Below are 22,434 nucleotides of genomic sequence, written 5' to 3'. Positions count from 1 at the left end.
TGCCTGGCAAGTAAGTAAAATAGTGAAGCTGGACTGGAGTTTGCCTTTTAAACACTTCAGGATATTTTTCACTTCTACAAAGTAATATACTTTAAAAAAATTTTCAAGGGCCCGCCCCAGTGGCCAAGTGGTTAAGTTCAGTGCACTCCACTTCAGTGGCCAGGGTTCAGTTCCCAGAAGCTGACCTACACCACTTGTCTGTCAGTGGGCCATGCTGTGGCAGTTGCTCACGTGCAAAAAGAGAAAGATTGGCAGTGGATGTTAGCTCAGGGCTAATCTTCCTGAGCAAAAAGCAATTTTCTGTTTTTGGCAGAGACTTCTGCAGATAATAATTTGCTATTCTAAGAGAGACAGTGGTGCATGCACAGTGTCATCCAGACTCAAAATTGTGGTGACACAGGGGATGCTGGAATGAGACTGTGCACATTCTGTCCAAAGGGTAGCTACTACTTGGCTCAGATAACTGGTACCATGTGTTGCTAGAGTTTGCCTGATGTCTTCTCCTGATTACGTTGACTTTATGCTTTTTTGACAAGAATGTCATAGAAATGATATGCCTTTCTCAAGGCATCATATCAGGAGGCCCATGATGTCTGTCTGTCTCATTACTGCTGCCGCTAACTTTCATCTCTTGATTAAGGTGGTGTCTTCCAAGCTTCTCCACTGTAAAGTTACTATATTTCCCTTTATAATTCATATGTATCTTGTGGGGAGATACTTGGAAATGATGCAAATATCCTGTTTCTCATCATAATTTCACACATATAATTTTAGCATCAATTGATGACTTTTGCCTGCAACAATTGTTACTGTGGTGTTGGTTAAAAAGTGATTTTTCTATTTCTATATTCCCTTCTATGTTTGTTCATTGGAATTTTACCATATGGAAAAGCTGTACTCTCTCCTCCACCTATTTATTTATTGAATCATTTATTTATCAGCATGAACTCATACATATTTACTTTGTTCTATGGGTTATAATCCGCTATTGCTATTATTTATTTTGTTGCTGAAATTGTCCCAGCTTTGATCATTAGGAGCTCCTTTATGTTGGCTCCTACATTGTTTTGACTTTCTGCCAACAATTTTTGAATACTTCCTTACTTTCTGGCACTGCAAAATGTTCCAGGCTCATCTTGTACTTTTCTTGCCCCAGATCTGAAATCAACCATTTCTCCAGGAGCTCTGCTTAATTTTATTGGGGAAATTGTATTTAGACACCAAGGTCTGGGCCCAAGGTATATTAGTTGCTACTTTGTCATTTCACCTTTTGTCATTGTTTCTAGGCCCTCTTAGCAGAGAGATCTAGGAAACACACACACACACACACACATGCACACACACATACACCTCTATCCACTTTTATTTCTATCTATCTGTATCTATATTAAAAACCATTAGTTCATGCTACTATCTCTCAGACGTCTCAAGGTTCATTCCAGCTTTCCCCTGTTCTATATTTGTTTCTTTCTCTAACAGTGAGAAACCTGGTTCTCATTATCTATGATATATGTACTTATTTGTTCATTTTTACTATACACATTAAATAGCTTCAGAATTGATACCCATGGTCCAGAGGACATTATTTATGTATAGTTCTTTTCTCTTGAGTTTTGTAGTGTATAATCCAAGTATTATTTTACATAATCATTTAGATTAGTTGTTTTATTCCTCATCCTGTTGAGGTGTGGTGAGAGCTATATTCTATTTTGGGTTCCTCCCACACCCTGGTTATTTGTTTATTTATTTATTCATTCACTCATTAATTAATTAATTCATTCATTCAGGGGGTGCTGAAATATTGCTACAGTTAAAGATTTAGAACATATAAAAAGATTTACTCAGAGAAATGTCACTTCCTCCTCACCCCTTCCACCTCATTCACATCACCCATTCTTGACACCTGTTCTTACCCACATTCTACATGTTACCAAGCTCATTAGTTTCTGGATTTTTTTTTTTTATATTTCTTTTTGAACAAATGAGCAGATAATGCATAATTTCTTTCTTACGTGAAACAATCCACACTGTCTATACTATTTCACTTTGTTTTTTCACTTAATATATCTCATAACTCTTTCCATATCAAATCCTAGAGATTTTCCTTATTCTTTTTTTTACAGCTGTATAGTATTTCATCACATGTTTATTTTAACCACTCTCCTATTAATGGACATTTACGTTGTTCCCAGTGTTTTATAATTACAAACAATGTTGCAATAAATGTGTGCATATGTATTTAATATTGTTGGGGTAGATATCTAGGATAAAATTTTGATCTCCTGATGCCTGGTTCAATTCTGTTTTGGGTCAAATGATGTAACTAAAAGCTCTTTGACAACTAAAAAATGTTATATAATTATAGCAAAATAATACTATGTTATTAGCATTACTTTCTTTCTCTAATCTATTTATACCTTGTTTTGTGACAAGTAGTTTAATTCAACAAACATTTGTCCTCAGCTACTAAACCAGCTTACTACTTTTGAAAATTTCCTCTGTGTTTAAATTCTAACACTTTTGGTCACTTCATTCATTAAGAATGTTCCAAAATTTATATAGGTTTTTACTTAAAAGTTGAATCTACTATTTGTATAGTTTCTAGTCTTAAAAACTCCACCATTATATTAAATTATGTTCTCTATTTTATTCACGTAGAAATAGGAGAAAGAATTTACAAACTACAGCCCTAATTTGGTTCCTTTCACTCCCTAAATATGGATGTCAACTCTTGTGGAAGGAGAAAAACAAGATCACTTGATGCCAGGAGCACTCTCCAGGTTGTCTGACAACAAGTTACTGTAAGCTGAGGGGCTATCCTCCCTTCTAGTGGGAGGAGTAACACCCAAATTTAGCTTCCTTTGGTATTGTGGGCCCTCTGAGCCCTTAGGTCTTCATATTTTGAACAGCGGATATTTCAAAATATGCAAAGGACGCTATACGGTCTATTTTGGGTCTATCTCTGGCCCCGCTTCTAACCTTGGTTCATGGAATCTCTAATGCAGACCAGGCTAGTTCATCAGGAGATTGCTTTGGGATTTGGAATCTAGGCATTAATGAGTATTTGCCTTGTCTTGTCCTTTGGCATGACCTACAAAGACCTATTTAATCCACCATGTGGCTATTGCCAGATCCAAGCAAACCCTAGAAAATCACTTGTTGAGAATCTCCAAAATTTTGGTGAAATGATAGTCCTGGATTCTGCAATTTCAGCAGATTCAACTGAGGAAATCCAGGCAGCAAAAGGAACTTCAGATCTGCCCAAAGGTGACTTCTGATGTGGCTTCAAATATGTGCCTCATCCACTTAGCCTATTGTGTCACTGATTGTACATAATGCAGGGTCTAATTTGTCAGCAGTTGGGTGGGAGCCTTGCTGTCTGGGTTGTGTTTTTGAACTTGCATGAAGACCTCTTCTTCCGTGGTCAGAGGAGTCAGGTAACGTTTTGAACCACATCATTGAATCCAACCTCCTAAAAATTATAGTTGAGTTTTTTTATTTAAGCAATCGTAAGGGAAATAAAGTTTGTCACAAACAAATAGAATAAGCTTTCAGGTGATATCGTTCTTATGTTCTTACCTCCTCGATCTCGGGCAGCTAAACTTTGACCCCTTCTTAATGTAATATCCAATTGGTACATTCCGGGATCAGGCAAAGGAACATCTGCATTACTGGTTCCAGCAGTATTTATTTTCTGGAAAACAAGAAATACACAAAATATTAAATTTATTGTCCCTGTTCTATTTCCTCCAAGGGGGGGGACCATACGTAGCTTAACTCAAACTATAAGAATTAGTCAATAAAATAAATCATCTTGTGAATTCACACAATATCATAATCACCCAGTACTCTGAAGGTTTTGAGATTCATGAAGTTCTTTAGACTCAAAATAAATACATGGCTGTTATAGGAATTTCTGTTTTAACTCATATTAGGGATAACAAATGTAATGTGAAAAACATTTCCCATGGAAAGCCCCACATAATTCAACTAAGAAAGACTAACATAGGAAGAGTGTCTGAGGTAAAAATACAATCAAGGATGAATGGAGAAGAAAGGTATGCCAGAGCGTTTGATTCTCACATAACTGAAAGTGAAAATTAGAATGATTTATTGTGGTGACTTTGTTGACTCATTTGTCTATGCAAAAGAGTTCACACTGATGGATTACACACTTTTATTTCAGCCCCAACATGAAATATGATATAATTATACAGGAATAAATTCACCCAGCATTTTGACAGTACTTGCAAGAAATAAATTCTCAATGGGGCTAAATTTCTAATGCTGTTTTCTATGGAATAAAAGTGCACAAGGTATGTCTACAACTAAAAATCTTTGCAAGCCTTATAGAATATCTTTAGCAACAGTATACTCTGTTAACTTACCAGGCATTGAGTTACAAATGAACTTGCAAGAGGAATAGTAACTATATTAAAACAACACAAAAGAAATATATAGTAAAAGTTGTACAGGTCATATTTTATACTTTCTGCCACTTTAAACAGCAGGTAAATTTACTTTTTTTCACATGTTTGAGATGATTTTAAATTCTCCTCTTTTTTTCCAATTCAAAAAGAAATGTTCTTTTGTTTTGAAACAATATGCACAGATAATGGTAAAATATTAAAACACCCGTCTAGCTCTTTTAGTTCTGTAGTTTACACAAAATGCAACTACAAAGCAGCATTTGTTTTTGAGGTCTCGAGACCAAGATAAGAAACTTTTCTATAGGAGCAATTATTGTTTAAAATAAGAAGCAGTACAACTTTGACTGATAACCCAAACTCATCATCTCTCCTGTGGTAACAATAAAAGGAATCACTTCTTCTCTTGATAGCCCTGTTTCTGTGAATGACAGCACTGTTCTCCCAACCACTCAGGCTAGACGCTGACCAGCCATCTTGATTTCTTCATTTCCCTCTCCCCAACATCCAAAGAATTGCCAAATGCCATCCACTCCATTGCCATAATACATCTCCCAGATGTCTTTTTCTTTTAATTCCTATTACCTCTAATTTGGATCATGCCTTCGAATGACGGAGGAGTAAAAGATAAAATGATTGTCTTGCTCTTCCTTCAAATACCCAATCGCCCCACCTCCTGGGGCGTACCAATTCTAACAATTTAGGATATATCCTTCCACGCTTTTGAGGGTCTTAGACAAACAAATACACATACATACTAAGTTTGTTTTTCTGTGGTTGAGTTTTCAGTTTTTGTTTTTAACAAAGATAGTATTATATTCTGCCTATTATCTCACAATTTATCTAACTTAAGAAAAATATCATGGGCATTTTTCTAATCAATACATATAGATCTATCTAGCTTTTTTTTTCCCTCCCCAAAGCCCCAGTACATGGTTGTATTTCCTAGTTGTAAGTCCTTCTATGTGAGCTGCTGCCACAACATAGCAACTGACAGACGGGTGGTGTGATTCCACGCTCGGGACGCGAACCTGGGGCCAACGAATCACCTAAATTTAACCACTAGGCCATCAGGGCCGGCTCTAGTTTATTGGCTTTGTTTTTTTTTTTTTGAGGCATATCATTTTCCACAGTGTGAGAATACCATAATTTCTTCAATTATTTCCATATTGATCAACAGATGTGTTGGCTTCAATATTTGCCACTACAAGGATTTGTGCTTTTATTTCTCCTATAGAATGAATTTTTCCAAAAAGTTTTAAATAGTTCATATTCCTATTTAGAGTATACAAGAGTTCCTATCAGCATAGAATGTTACTAATTTTCAAGTTTGATGGGCAAAAATTATTATTTTGCTTCAATATACATTTCCAGAATTATGGTAAGGTGTCATGAAACTAGTACAAATGGCAAGAGAGTGACAATCGTTTACTGGGCCACACAGAAGATGTCAACTTGGAAAGAGAGGAAGCCGACCAAGGTCTTCTAAACAACTTTTCAAAGAACAGTTGTATGTGGGTCTAATTCATAAGCAAGATTCAAATTCAAATCCAGCAAACATTTGTTCAGCTCCAAGTATGCTCCAAGCCTTTCATTAGGTTCTTTTATATTCGTTGTTTCCAAATAAATAAATTCATTAGTAAATATTAAATATGGATAGATTTACTACTTTCTAAAAGATTGAATAAAATCTGCAGGAAAGGAGGACATTTCCACCCACCCCACACCCTCCTCTCATGTGATAGGCACCTTAAAGACACAAAAGTCTGAATGCTCAGATATCTGGATTGTTTTTGTAGCTTTCATTGCTCTATTGAGTGCTTCTTGAAGTTTAGAGTAAACAATTTACAGGGTACCTGGTTTTATATTTTTAAATGCATATTACACTACATGAGCAAGTTAAGAAATTTTCAAGCGTAATTTAAACTATTCCAGATTTTTCACTTTTGCTGTTTTAGAATTTAATATCTAGTTAAGAAATAAATTTACTGGACTTACATTTATTGGCTTTTCAAAGCCTGAATAATATTCCGTTGTGTGTATGTGTGTGTGTGTGTGTGCATCACATTTTCTTTATCTATTCACCTGATGACAGACATTTAGGTTTTTTCCATATCTTGGCTACTGTGAATAATGCTGTAATGAATGCAGGAGTGCAGACGTCTCTCCAAGATACTGACTTCATTTCCTTTCAATATATACTGTCTTCCCCTTCTTGTTCTCCACGTCTTCCTACCCAGTCTTCAAAGACCATTTCATTAGCACTTTATATCTTTCTTGTCCATTATCACATGCTATCTCAAATGTCATATCTGCCATTTTAGATTGTAAACTTTTAAAATCAGGGAATAGAATGTTTAAGGATCGAATTGAACACAGATTGTGATAGAGACTACGAGGATAGAAAGATGTCTTTAAGTGCACATGATCTAGCTGAGTAGGCACATAACGTGGGGATCTATAACAAAGTTGACTAATCCATGCACAGTTTGTTCTCTCCCTTCACCTGGCCCAAGTATAGCATGTATTCTATTCTGGCATATTCTCTCTTGAGGAACCTAATTTTATCCTTAGAATCCTTCTCAATACAGTGCTGTAGGTCATCATTACTAACTGATCAAAATTGGCATTTAAAATGAAACCCTGTCACTCAAGAGCTATAATTAAAGACAAATTGTGTTATAATGTAATCAGTAAGTCTTTGGGAGGGCAGAAAAGAACGATCAATTATTATGGTAGAAAAACCCAAGATGGCTTCATAGAGATAACAATGGAGGAGGTTCTGAATATGGGTAGGAATTTGACAAGTGAAGATTTGGAAGATGGGAGGATTGGAAAATCAAAATGATCCCAATGGTGAGTAGTCAACCAGAGGGTACATCACTGGATTGTGTGAGAAATAAAGTGGAAAGCAAGACTGACGTACAGTGATGAAAGGCCAAGGAGAGTTTCAACCTGTGGGCAACAGGAAACCCTCACAGGCTTTTGAAGAGAGAAGCAATAAAACCAGGTCTCATTTAACAAACATATATTGCCTATCTTTCATGCTTCCTGCTCTGGGCTATGTGATTAGATTTCAGGGATGAACAAAACCTGGCCTTTTCTCTCTGTAGGATGGAAGAGAGTAGAGAAATCCTGTGGGTATAGAAATTATTTAAAAGGGTTTCATAACAGTCCAGTTTAAGTCACAAGGGCCTGATCTAGTCAGTGGTAATGGAAATAAAAGATCAATGTGAGAGATATTGAGGAGATCAAGCAACTGTATTTGTCAACTGACAAGATGTGGGAGATACAGGAAATGGATGGATGAGTCACACAGAAATCTGAGTTGAGCTCCTGGAAGGATGGTAATGCCAGTAATAGAGAACAGAAAAGAGAGGAGGAGCAAGTTCCAGGCCACCACAGTGTCAAGCTCCAAGGATATCTTCAACTCTATAAAAGAAGAAAGTCAAGGACTTAAGTAGTTCTAGAGAGACATTTCTCCTCAAGCTCACTGAAATGGTTCCAAGAAGAAAATTGGTAGGCCAATTATGGTTTGTTGCTATTTTTTAACAACTTTATTGAGATATGATTGACATATAAAAAGTTGTACATATTTAATATATACAACTCAATGAGTTTGGAGATAAGTATATACCCAGGAAACCATCACAACCATCAAGGCCACAAACATCCGCCACCTCCCAAAGTTTCCTCTTGTCCTGTTTACTGTTATTATCATTTTTTGTGTATCTTAAGAACACTTGTAAGATCTACATTTTTAGAAAATGTAAGTATACAATACAGTATTGTTAGCTATAGGCACTATGCTGTATGGTAGAGCTCCAGAACTTATCTATCCTTCATAACTGAAACTTTTGACCCTTTGACTAACACCTCCCCATTTTCCTCTTTCCCCAGCCACTGGCAACCACCATTCTACTCTTTGCTTTTATGAGTTTGACTACTTTAGATCCCACATATAAGTGATATCATACAGTATTTCTCTTTCTGTGTCTGGCTTATTTCACTCAACATTATATCCTCCAGGTCATCCATGTTGTTGCAAATGGCAGATTTTCCTCTTTTTTTTTTTTTTTTAAGGCTGAATAATATTCCATTGTATGTATATAGCAAATTTTCTTTATCCATTCATCCATCAATGGACATTTAGGTTGCTTCCATATCTTGGCTATTGTGAATAATGCTGCAATGAACATGGGAGTGCAGGTATATCTTTGAGATCTTGATATAAATTTCTGTGAATAAATACCCAGAAGTGGGATTGGTAGATCAATCATATGGAACCAAAAAGACCTCAAATACCCAAAGCAATTTTGAGAAAGAAAAACAAAGCTGGAGACATCATACTTCCTGATTTCAAACTATACTACAAAGCTATAGTGGTCAAAACAGTATGGAACTGGCATAAAAACAGATTAATAGACCAAGAGAACAGAATAAAGAGCCCAGAAATAAATTCACCCATTGTGGTCAACTAATCCTTGACAAGGGCACCAAGAACACAAAGTGGTGAAAGGATAGCCTCTTCAAAAAATGATGTTGGTTAAACTGGATATCCACATGCAAAAGAATAAAATCAGACACTTATCATACACCATACACAAACATTACCTCAAAATGGATTAAACCTACTTAAATGTAAGACCTGAAATCATAAAACTCCTAGAAGAAAGTGTAGAGAAAAAGTTCCTCGACGTGGGTCTTGGCAATGAATTTTTGGATATGACACCAAAACCACAGGCAACAAAAGCAAAAATAAATAAGTGGGATTACAACAAATTAAAAAGCTTCTGCACAACAAAGGAAATCATCAACAAAATGAAAAGACAATCTACTGAATGGGAGAAAATATTTGCAAATCATATTCTAATCAGGGGTTAATATCCAAAATATATAAGGAACTCATACAACTCAATTGCAAAAAGGAAATAATCTGATTAAAACATTGGCAAAAAAATTAAATAGACATTTTTCCAAAGAAGACATACAAATGGCCAATAGGTACATGAAAAGATGCTCAACATCACTAACCATCAGAGAAATGCAAATCAAAACCACAATGAGATATCACCTCACACTTATTAGGATTGCAATTATAAAGAAATAAAAGATAACAAATGCTAGCAAGGAAATGGAGAAATACGTGTGGGAATCAATACGGGGATTCTCATGACGTTAAGCTCTGCAGCTTAGAAGGCCTTTTTATCTATGTAAAGAAAGCTTCCACCAGAAGATATAATGGTGCTGACGAATTAGAAGTTGAGAGTGCCACCGGGTCTTTTTGAGATTTTCATTGCAGGTAAAAAATGGGGTTACCCTCTTAGCTGGAATGGTTGATTCTTCTCATTAATAGGAAGTAGAGCTATTGTAGCATTGTACAAGGAGGGAAGAATATGTTTGGATTCCAGATTTTCTTGGGTGCTTCTAGCATTGCCATGCTGATGGACTGTAGATTGGTTAAGTTATTCCATACGTGTTCCATACACTCAGGCCATACTCAGTGCAGCTCTAACTTTGTCTATCAACCGAATCCACTTAAAGTTAAAATTTCATGAAAGCTTTTACATTTTCAACTTTTAAAATTTAACAAGCAAGGATATCAAGAGGCATCACTGAGGATTTCTACTTAGTCATTATCATTTGTATTTAGCCATCTCTCCCAGTTTCTACGACACTAAAGAGGTTTGCACAGTGAAATATCCATCAAATGGAAATCAAAGGTTTTTAAAAATTAATTTCCAAAAACAGAACTCAAAGCCACTGAGATATTCGAAGTTCAATGAAGCTCAAAAATCCATGTCAAGGGAACATTATGATTAGTTAGAGGTCAAATGACTAAATTACTTTAAAAACTGAAACCGCATAGAGCAGGGAAAATCCATGGCAACCAAGGGGCATACCTCACTAGGTATGTCAGTCATTGTGCCTGACTAATCCACAGCCCCACCTGAAAGAGCAGTTTATGCTTGAGTCTATGGAAATTAACTTCCTTCCCCCTTGTTCCTAGCTGATTAGACTAGAGTTGGATATCTGAACTTCGGCAGAAAACTAACACGTTGGTCGGCAATAAGTTGTCATTTAGCAAAAGAGTTATTAGGCAAAAGTTATTTGAACCAAGTTCAGACAAGAAAAAGTCAAAGGTGGCTGCTAAAGCCAAAGGGTCATAACAGAGAGACTGGAGAGGCCATGATGGTCCATGTATAACCCCAAATCAGGTCACAGGTGCTAAAATTAAGCAGAAGTATGGGGTGAAAAACCTACCTACAGTAAAGGGTAGAGTGTGACTTTGTAGCAGGACATAAAGACACAGTTCAACTAATCAAAGCAGAGCATGACAATGGCTGGGCAGGAGAGTGACGATCTATGAACTCCGCTGTTGAAGGCGTGGAGCAGCTCTGGGACCCGAGGGCCAGCTGCTCTGACCTCTGTGCTCTTGGAGGTCTGTGTGATCCCCTATCACCTTCTTAGCTCCCTTGGCCTTGGATGAGACAGCTGAAGTGAGTCATTGGTTCTTACAACAGAATAGAGTGAGAAAACAAAAGAGTAACAAGAATGAGCAAAAAAGCATAGAAACAAGAAAGCAGCCAGTTTACACAGCTTACACCAGGAGCGGTCAGGGGACAGTGAGATGGAAGAAAGTGAGCCACACAGAGAGGCCACAGACAGACATTGCCCCATGCCGTCAATTTCTTCCTCCACGGTACTATGCAGTAATCACTGATGCTCACACACAGATGGCCCCGGAATGCTAGCGCACCACCCAGAGGTCAAATAAGGTCAATGCTCTGCAGTTACTGAGCGAGGAAAACTTCATGTTTTTATGAAAATTTTCAACAAAAATTTGGAAAAAGGCTTATGGTTAGGCTTACCATATAATTTATGATTCAAACTGGGATAATTTGAAGACAGAAAGGGAGTGCTATTAATAATTATGTGGTATAAACAGGAATACACAAAACTGTCTCAGGTAAACGAGGATGCATGATTATAGTACTTCATAAGTTAGCCTTCAGTTAACCAGAAAGATAAACCAAGCAGAAAAGTCAGATCCTCTGGTCATCTCAAAGCTTTACTACGTTTTGTTTTAGAACTAAACCACAATCCTGGTTTCAGTTCTGGGACTTTCATTTTGCAATAGCCCAAACCAAATAAAATGGGTCTATAAATACTCAGGCCCACTAAATGACAGCACTTAACTGCTGCTGAAAAAAGTACAAAATTCAGTACTCCCAGAATGTCTTTTCTGGGACTCCCACAACACAGATTACTCACCCTCGGCTTGTCCCCTAAATTGACTGTTGTGTGCAGCGTGGCTTCATTATCGCCGAGAACCTTTCCACCTACACTTACAGTATATAAAACAACCTGGGCCAAAGGAAGGCAAATAAAAGTCTCTTCTCTCAATCCTTATGTACACGGACCACTCCCTTTGGGAATTAGACCCTGTAACCAGCCTTTGTGTCACAAGATACAAATCCTGATGATGAAAGTGCAGGCAAGATAACTATTTAACTTCAGACAAAAATGCTTATTTCCTCTGCACCTTTATTTTATAATCTTAAAAAGGGGGTAATAGATACTTTACAATGGACTGTTTTGATTATGAGCTAAAATATGTAAAAGTATTTTGAAAATATAAGAAATCATTTAAGTATAAGTAGTTATTCGGGCAGGATGAGGAGAGCTATTATAAAAGAGGAATGATTACAGGAGTCAAAACACAAAGACCTGTGTACAAGGCCTAGTTATACTATTAAATTGATGTGAGGCAGAGGGCAAGTTTTTTGAGTTCTAGGGGCCTCATTTTCTTCTTCTTTAAAAAATAGACTTATGAAAATGAAAAGAAATGATGTAACTGAAGGTGCTTTGTAAAGAGGCGAGTGATTTTCAAATGCAAAGTAGCTTCTTCCTGCTTTTTTTCAAATTATGATATATATTATGTATATGCTACTGCTCGTGTTCATTGATGCTTAATAAGAGATTAGAAAGTAGGTCATGCTTGAGTTGACTCTTCTGCTTTCAGTACTCTTACATTACTTAAGACTGTTACCTTTACTACTTCACCAAAATAATATTAGACCTGAGCGCACAATAGATTTTGTTTGTATTAACTCTTCTGACTTTTTGTCTTTTGGTGAGTTCCCAGCATGCTCTTCCTTCCCCAGAGAAAACCAAATTGCAGTTAAAAGTGGAGAGCTACGAACAAGAACAAAAGAAAACAACTCTAAGAGGAAAAGACTTGTCAGAAAAGGCATAATATACTAACTCGTTGATTGATGTTATCTTCCTTGCCATGAATACTTCTGCCAATAAATGTTTCAACAAATTAGACCAGTTGTGTTATTTCCAAAATTTGGGTAATATGCACAGGAAAACATGTTGTTTTGGAGGACTTGCATTTCTGAGGTTCTAACAATCTCAGAGAGAGAAGCTTCTGTAATAGACGTTATACTCGATGCTAAACATTTGGGATTTTGCTGAAAAGTACCCCTAGTATTGCTATGAGTTTACATCTATAAAACTGGCAGCACACAGATCCATAGCCTCATCAGCTTTTATGATGAACAAACAAAGAAACTTTCTTATTAGACTCTAGAGCTTTTACACATTCTTTTTAAAGATACCTATATAATTTTACTGGAAGGATTGATAGGACAAAAGCTCTAAATAGCTTTTTAGCTATTATTCCACAGAAGAACCCTACTACTTCTTTTATTCCAACACTTGGTTTTCTTGGGCAAAAACCGTGGCAATGATAGTTTTTATGAACAGGAAATTAGCAAATTTTTGTAATTAATCTCCTAACCCCAAGAAAGTTTATTTCATTCTCATTCAGTATTTCACTCACTCACTTACTCATTCACTCATTATTTTTTAATCCTCTACTGGATGCCCAGCACAGAATTAATATCATGGAGAACAAAAGAGATGTTTGAATATATTCTTTGCCTTCAAAGACTCTATCATGGAGACAGTTTTGCCTGTAAAGTTTAAATGCCAACATAGAAAAACAAGACAGGAGGTGTATCAAGGCAGTAATGAGAAGTCTTCTCCTTCTCCAAGCTGCTGCTTCTCCTTTTTCTTCTGGATGTGGATTCGAGGCATCATTATGGAATGCCCAGCCACCTAAGCTAGAAAACCTAGCACCAACTACACCTGGACCCCCAGGGCACAACCATGAAGTCCTATCAATTATATCTTGAAAATGTTTCCTTGGTCCACCTTTTCCGCCACTCCAGTCTATGCCTTAATTATCTACTACATAGGCCAACTGCCATGGCCTCCTGCCTGCTCTCAGCCCCTGATCTCTTCCATTCACTGAATCATCTAAAATGGTTCTTATGGAGCATTCTTAATCACATGGGGAAACGCTTAGGAAAAAACAGTGGGGTGGAAAGTACAATGCAAAACTGCATACAGGATGATATTGACTAGATTAAATACATCTATGAATTGAAAAAAAGACAAGAAGGAAACATAACATGTTAACAGGGGTTATTATGTGGATGATAAGGTTAAGGGTAATTTTATTTTCTTCCTATTTTTCAGGAATTTTCAAATTTTCTACCAATGTATAGTATTCATTGTCATAATAATTTAAATACTTTAAAATAAAAATAATAGTATTCTCTGCTGCTTCCTACATTTGAAAGCAGTGTTAAAGATACGGGCCCCGTGGCCGAGTGGTTAAGTTTGCACGCTCCGCTGCAGGCGGCCCAGTGTTTCGTTGGTTCGAATCCTGGGCACGAACATGGCACTGCTTATCAAACCACGCTGAGGCAGCGTACCACATGCCACAACTAGAAGGACCCACAACGAAGAATAAACAACTATATACCAGGGGGCTTTGGGGAGAAAAACGAAAAAATAAAATCTTAAAAAAAAAAAAGATACTATGGAATGGAGTTTTATAAATCTGCTTTGATTCAACAAATGCCTTCACATGGGGCAAAGCATATCAATGTGCTACTGCCATTTACATATGAGTTTAAGATGAAACAAGTATGTTTTATCCTTTTAAATAATCTCATGGCCACAGGCACACAGCTGTGGTTGAAGTAGGATCTCATACACTCAGCTGAGCTAATAGCAAGTTATTCTTTAGAAGTATAACCGAAGCACCAGCATGGAACTGTGGTAGAGCCTGACACAAAGTAGCCCTTGGTGAATATTGTGATTTTATGTCATCATTTGCCATTTTTGCAAAACCCGGTAGAAGAAGTTATTAAGAGTTTTCAAACAACAAAATAAGTAATATAGTATTGGATTATAACTTTAAGTATAAAATAAATATACATGATTCTATGCTGATATAAATAAGTGATTTGAATAAATAATTGAATAAATAAATAAACAGAGGGAATAGACAAATCTATGATGTAGAAGAATTCAAAATAATTTATGTCAATACTGCTCCTCAAGGAGGTCGAGCATAAACCCCCACCTCTTAAGTGTGGGCTGCACACAGCAACTTCCTTCCAAAGAGGACAGTATGGAGAAAGCTGCAAATACTATGTCAGCCAGGTGATCAAGGTTAAAGTCAATACTGCTAAGTTGTGTTGATAATACGTTCCTGTGATAGTTTATAATGAGAATGGCCCTTTACCTCTGTGGTCTTCCTTCTAAAATACACACCTTCTGCCTAACCACGAGAAAAACAGACAAAAGCAAATTGAAGGACATTCTATAAAAGATCTGACCAGTACTGCTCAAAATTGTCAAGGTCATCAAAAACAAGGAAAGTCTGAAAAATCACCACAGCCATGCGGAACCTAGGGAGACATGAAAACTAAACAAATGTGGTATCCTGGATGAGATCCTGGAACAGAAAAAGGACCATAAGTGAAAACTGAGGATCTGAATAAAGATGGACTTTAGCTATATTAATGTATCAATATTGGTTCATTAGTTGTGACAAATGTACCATACTAATTAATGTAAGATGTCAACAATAGAGGAAACTGGGTGTGGGATATATGAAAATTATCTCTGCTATATTTATAACTTTTCTGTAAATCTAAAAATACTCTAAAATGAAAAGTTTAATTTAAAAAAGTTTCTGTACAGCTCATTCTTTGATGTAAATAATCTAGTGTTTGGTAGGGGGCAACTATTCTGATTTGGTCTTTGCTTAGTAAGTATAATGCTATACTTCATAGAAGGCATGTTAGTAACAAATTAACCCAACCCACCTGATCATTCCCTTTCCCTTCCCCCATTTCACAGATGAGAAAATTGAGGATGTTGTATAAGAGATACGGTTACACATTAATTATGTTTAATCAAAATACTTCTCCAGTACTGCTGCTGTAAACATTTTAATTTCAGGTAACTGAGAAGGATGATAGCCATGACCACACATTAGGCTCCAAATCGCAAGACTTGGGTTTTACTTTCCAGTCTTCCATAAAACTAACTGTACTATCTCAGGAAATAACTTACCCTCTTTGAACCTCAGTTCCTCACCCGTAGAAAGAGGTTGATCTATATTACTACAAATTTCTTCCTTGCTTTAAAAAGAAAAGAGAGCAAAAAATTTAAATGTTTTCTTTAAAGTTTAGCTCCATCACTCAATAGCTTAGGCTCTTACCTTAAGAAAGGAAGATAAAAATAGTACCCACCTGATAGAGTTGTTGTGAAGATTAAATAAAATCATATGTGTATAACACTGAGTATCCTATGTTAAAAATATAGTAGTTAGACGCTGCATATAATACTTTCAAAATGACAGTCCAACTACAGATAAGAACATAAACTAGAAGGTGTGAAAGATAGATTAATATCTAGTTGAGACTTTAAGACACATTCACGAAGGAAGAGCTTTAAAGGATAAAAGTGAGCAGTTGTAGGAAGTCATTTGTCAGGGACAAATGTTGAGATTTCTCTCTTTTCACAGATCTTCAGAACCCTTCACCCATGAATTAAAATGCTCTCACCTAAGTGTAATTTTGTGAAGAAAGTGTGTCATTCTCAATTATTCTTACAGAGGGTGAGAGGGCTGCGGGCTGAGGCATGAATAATGAAAAAAGATAAGAAATCAAACAAATTTCTATTTCCTTTTGAAATATGCTTTGACCCTTGTTGGTGAGATTTAAAATTCTAAAATGTCACCACTACAGAAGTGTTAACTTTATTTACTCAGTATACAAGTCTGTAGTAAGAAAGGCATTTTATAAGGGTTTTCCATACATAAATAAAATCTATTGGATTAATAAATGTTAAAGCAGGATCTGCTATGGATAACTATAGATCATAGAAATTATCAAGAGTTGACTATAGCAGCTAAGTAAATGAAGATAATGAAGATAAATCTTGACTTAAATTATTCAATTAATTCTTCAAGTGTTACAAAGACATTGTTAGAGCAAAGTGAACAACAGCTTAAGTTTTCTCAGTACTATTTGCAAAAAAGAGATCTTCTAAACCGCCATAACTTGAGTAGACAATAACATTAGGTGTCACTTCTATTTTTTTAAAACTTCCTCATAGCTTAGCATTAAACTGATCATCTAAAATGGTCAAATGTTTCTCAACAATAGAAAGACTTTGTATCTGTAGGAAAACTTTGACATTACAGAAACATATACTATTCATCTGGGCAAGTGAGTTCTGTGGGTTTTTTCCCTGAAATTACTCTGCTTCTAACAGCAATTTTAACAAGTTTGTTGGGGGACTAAGTGTTCCCTGACCCCACCAGGGACACAGATAACGTCCTGCCTGGCAGTGGACAGGCCTCTTCATGGCTCCTGGATAGTAGTGATCATAATGGGGACATGTATTCATTAGCCTCCCAGCAGATATTTCTAACTTTCTCCCTTCGAATAGCCCCCCGATTTCCTCTTGATATTCAATGTGGTTGTGGGAAGCTGACTTGCTCCTTAGCAAGAGTAGAGAATATCACAAAGATTAGACCAATCCAACTCCCTGACTGCAATGACTGGTTCAGGGTTGGGAATATGACCTAAGCTCTTCCAATCAGAGTAAATCTTTGGACTTGGTCGAGAATGTTGGAACGAATAGCCTCAATCATTCCTCCTAGACAAGAATGAGAAAATATGCAGCCAGCTGTGGGAGTGTCGGCAGCCATCTTGTGTTCATGAAGACAATTAACCTGGGATAAAGCTAATAAAGGGGAAGGTTGGGTGGAGAGACAGAAATACACTAGATTCTGGTGACTTGATTGAATCACTGAGTTAACCTCTAGATGTTCCAGTTATATGAACCAGTAAATTTTCTTTGTAATTTTAGTCAGTTTGAGTTGTGTTTTTTGTTACTTGTTACCAAAAGCATCCCAACCGATGAAACAGCTAACACTGGTGGAGCACAAAAATTGTCTCATTTACTTTGCATAGAAACTGAAGAAATAATTCCTTTTATTATCCTAATAATACAGATGTGGAAACTGATGATTAGAAAGGTTGAACAACTTGCTTCAGCTAAGAAACAGAAGAAGTAGGATTCAAACTATTCTGTCTAATACCAAAAGTCCATGCTCTTAACCACTATGCTAACACTTTCCTCCTAGATTTAAAAAAAAAATCAGAAAGTGAATTAGACACCGGAATCTATGTAGCAATTTTAACTTCTCAGACCCTAATTATATCATTTTCCTTAGCTAAAACTTCACATTAAAAGGAAAGGGTTGGTCATGGTTAAAGAAAAATTACTTTAAATTTCTAATATCAAGGGTTTCTAAATTACAGATTCAGAATCTTTCTTATGGAAAAGATTTTTTTTTTCTCTGCCTTCTCTTACTTACTTTAAGTAATTTGTAGGGAATTTTTCTGGCTTTTAATCAAACCTCTTTGGTGTCATTAACTAAACTAAATAGCTGGATACTATTTCAGGATAAATCCCTTATTCGATGTATATAAAAATTAGGAGTTTATAATTAGTAAGTAGAATACAATCATACATATTGTCTATCAGTTCATGTAGCATAGAAATAATATATAACTTTCTACATCCAGAAGGTGCAGAAAAGAATCTTCCCTAAGGAAGCAGAATATATAATTTAATTGTAGAATTATTTTTTTATTCCAAAGATTAAAATGCACTGCTTCATTTTACAGAAAAAATGTTGTTCATTTCTTTTTTAAACTCTTACACCTTCACACCGTCAGCTGAATCTGTCCTCTGTTTCTGTTAGTTGAAAAGACAGAACTCTCTGCTCCACATCTCACTTTCTACAGAGGTTCTAGCGCAAATTATAAAAGCCTGAAGACCTGAGATCTCATCTGGAGTTCTGAATCTCACGGTCTCATCCACTGAGATATTAACCCAGCTGCTTTGGGTGCTTCAGTGCAGCACTTTGAGTTCCCAGTTATGGATAATTGGCATATCCACACACATTTTCACAGTCAGTGGCCTGTTTGCCAAAGCCGGTAAGGACGGGTTTGTTTATGAGTTTGTTTATACAACCAAATCAAATAGATGTTAGGCTTATTTAGTGGGCAATAAATGCATCAACTCAGTAAGAGTATCAGGTATGCACTGCACAAAGAGCGCAAACATTTGGCGATTTAAATTGCTCTGTATGAAACTGCCAGACTGAGCAATAAACAAATACAAATGACATCATGTTACCAGAAAACAGTGGAAGATCCAGAAATTTGCTGGCCTCTTAGTGTCATGGTTTATGGCTGGTGCTAGGTGAGCAAAATATAGAGTTAGAAAACAATAGTCTGATACACTATCTTCTTGTTAAAGACAAACCAGAGTTTACACACGTAGCTGGCAGCACCACATGTAGGATTTAAAACATATGCACTGACAGCAAACTCCAAACAGTATACAAAAGTAAAAGTGAAAAGTAAGATTTTCGATCTCCCATCCAAACTCCAGTCCTTCTCCACAATGGTAAACCACCACTAACATTTTCTTGAGTATTCTCCAGAAAGAAAAATTGGCACATACTTTTAAAAAAATGTACAGATATATGAATGAATATATATGGCTAGTGGCTAGCAAAGGAAACTATCAACAACCTGCTGAATGGGAGAAGATATTTGCAAATCATATATCCCAAGGGGTTAATATCCAAAATATATAAAGAATCACACAACGTAACATCAAAAAACAAACAATTTGATTAAGAAATGGACAGAGGAGAGGACCTCAGTAGATATTTTTGCAAAGAAGACATAGGATAGACAACACACACATGAAAAGATGCTCAACATCACTAATCAGCAGGGAAATGCAAATCAAAACCATAACGAGATATCACCTCACACCTGTTAGAATGGCTATTATCAAAAAGACAAGAAATAACAAGTGTGGGTAAGGATGTGGAGAAAAGGGAACCCTCGTGCAGTGTTGGTGGGAATGTAAAATGGTGCAGCCACTATGGAAAACAGTATGGAGGTTCCTCAAAAAATTAAAAATAGAACTACCACATGATCCAGCAATTCCACTTCTGGGTATTTACCCAAAGAAAAAGAAAATACTAATTCAAAAAGACATACGCACTCCTATGTTCATTGCAGCATTATTTATAATAGCCAAGATGTAGAAGCAACCTAAGTGTCCATTGATAGATAAATGGGTAAAGAAGATGTGGTATATATACAATGGAATATTACTCAGTCATAAAAAAGAATGAAATCTTACTATGTGTAACACCATGGATGGAACTAGAAGTTATAGTGCTAAGTGAAATAAGTAGACAGAGAAAGACAAATGCCATATGATTTCACTTATATATGGAATCTAAAAAACAAAACAAATGAACAAACAAAATAGAAACAGACTTATAGAAACAAAGAACAAACTGGTGGTTGCCAGAAGGGAAGGGGGTTGGGGGACTGGGAAAACTAGGTGAAGGAGATTAAGAGGTAGTACAAACTTCCAGTTAAAAAAAAGTAAGCCATGGGGATATAATATATAGCATAGAGAATATAGTCAATACTATTGTAACAACTTTATAGGGAGACAGACGGCAACTAGATTTATCAAGATGATCATTTTGTAATGTTTATATATATCAAATCACTATGTTGTACACCTGAAACTAACATAATGTTGTATGTCAATAATACTTTAATTAAAAAAATGAATATATTGTATGCACTATGATGTACTTTACTTTTTTGATCTAGTAACATCTTGACAATCTTTCTATGTCAGCACATTCAAATCTACCTCATCCTTTCCAACAGACCTATAGGATTCTATCAAATGTATCTATCATAATTTATTTCATTGGCTTGTTGTTGATGGAGACTTAGATTTCTAGTTTTCCTGCACTGTTTTATTCTATTACAAACAATGCTGTGAGGAACTTCATCTTATACCAATCGGGGGGTACACTTTTGTGTACTACCCTACCAATGAAATTGCTAGATCAAAGGGTTCTGTTTTCATTTTTGAGAGATCTTTTCAAATCACCAACACTCCAAAAATATCCCATCAATTTACATTTCCACTAACAGTGATGATTGAATGTTTCCCATAAATCGACACCAAAAATAGATATTATGAGATATTTCCAATAAGTTATTCTTCTATTGAGGGTCACATTTAAAGATGCCCACTTGAAAAGCTAAACAAGAAATTTCATTATTTACCTGCTTTTCTCAAACATTTTAAAATTTAAACCAATTTATAACCTATTTTAACTCCTTTTAAAATTGCCTTCCTCCTCCTCCCAAACTCCTATGCTCGGATCTGCATCTAGAGCCTCTCACAGCTCAGCCCCTACTAAGTGGTACTTCCCGCCCTTACCAACACTCCCCTCTAGCCTGGCCAGCAAGATTTCCTCTTTCTTAAGACTTGCGTATCCCCTTTCCCATGCCACCTTGACTCCCAATCCCCTGATTATCTCCTCCCACTTAGCCCTTTCCCTTCATTTTACCTCTGCAGTTGTGGCGAAGAAGAAGAAATTGAGCATGAAAATGCTGCAAATACTGGGCGGGGAGTCATGAAGACTCATACCTTCAACATTGTCTGACTGTCATACACACTTTAAAATGTTTGCCACTCTGATAGATTGAAACAGACACCTCCTTGTTTTGTTTTGCATGCCTTTAATTACTAGACTGTCTTTCATGTCTACTGAGATTTAGATGTATTTTTGTGAACTGCTTGTGCATATCCTTGACTCATTTTTATTTTATGTGGAGCTCTTTTTAATTGGTTAGTATGTGCTATTTGTAAATGAAGGAAATTAGTAAGGGCTGCATTCTAAAGGACATGACTTGTGTGGATGGAGCCAGAAACCAGCGAGTCCACCTTTAGAATGATCCTGACAGACTGTTCTCACCAATTCTAGCTCTGCCTGCTGAATACTGTATACTCATGGGCTTCCAACAGAATGTCTTTCTGCCAGAAGCCATTTTTCTAGGTTTTTCCTGTGCAGTACAATAGAATTTAGTGTTCTTAAGGGAAAAAATGTGGTGGGGAAGTGTGGATTTTCTGTCCTTCTCTGCACATAGGTGGGATGATTCTGTGTCCTACAGGGAGGGCAGTACCATCCAAGTACTTTATCCATAGTGTGTAGTGTGGGGCCATATCACAGAGCAAGGTTCTAGGAGCACTTACTCAGAAGTTATGTCCAGGTGAGAGAGAAAGGGACTCCAAGGAAAGAAGAATGGAAGTGGTAGAGTGAATTTTTTTCCACCTGCTGAATTCAGCTGGCATTCTGCTATGTGCAGCCACAGGAAAAAAGCAGGATAGATGGCCTGACTATTTCTGCCTTCCCAGCAGGTAGCAGAGGAAGAGCAGTTCTCTCGGGAGAAGAGAACACTGTCTTCTCTGAATGTTAGCAGGCCCCAGGGTGTGATCTTTAGCTTTCTTCACATTTATCTTCACACTCTGTCCCTGGGTGAGGACATCAAGCCCCAGGCTTCAGGTAACACTCACGCCCTGGGGTTCAGACTCTCCCGAGTTTCAGGCACACATAGCCAACGGCTTGCTTGACATTTCTACCTGGATGCCTTATAGGCAACTCAAACTTAACATGTCCAAAACTCATCTCTTGATTGCCACTTTGACCTGCCCCCAT

At 36.6% G+C, this 22,434-nt stretch overlaps 1 protein-coding gene across 29 annotated transcripts in view; it reads right to left on the bottom strand.

Annotated features, from left to right (window-relative positions):
- Nucleotides 1-22,434, bottom strand: part of MCTP1 (multiple C2 and transmembrane domain containing 1) — a 500,114-nt gene that overhangs the window by 273,480 nt on the left and 204,200 nt on the right. For all 29 annotated transcript variants that reach the window (XM_070571402.1, XM_070571408.1, XM_070571405.1 and 26 more), the window contains exon 2: nucleotides 3,580-3,694. In XM_070571402.1, the coding sequence (XP_070427503.1) occupies nucleotides 3,580-3,694 (115 nt within the window). The remainder of the gene's footprint in view (nucleotides 1-3,579; nucleotides 3,695-22,434) is intronic.

This window comes from Equus przewalskii, chromosome 13 (assembly GCF_037783145.1).
Source record: "Equus przewalskii isolate Varuska chromosome 13, EquPr2, whole genome shotgun sequence".
NCBI lineage: Eukaryota > Metazoa > Chordata > Mammalia > Perissodactyla > Equidae > Equus > Equus przewalskii.
The sequence above is the reverse complement of the archived record's forward strand: the minus strand, read 5'-3'. Positions and strand labels throughout refer to the sequence as shown.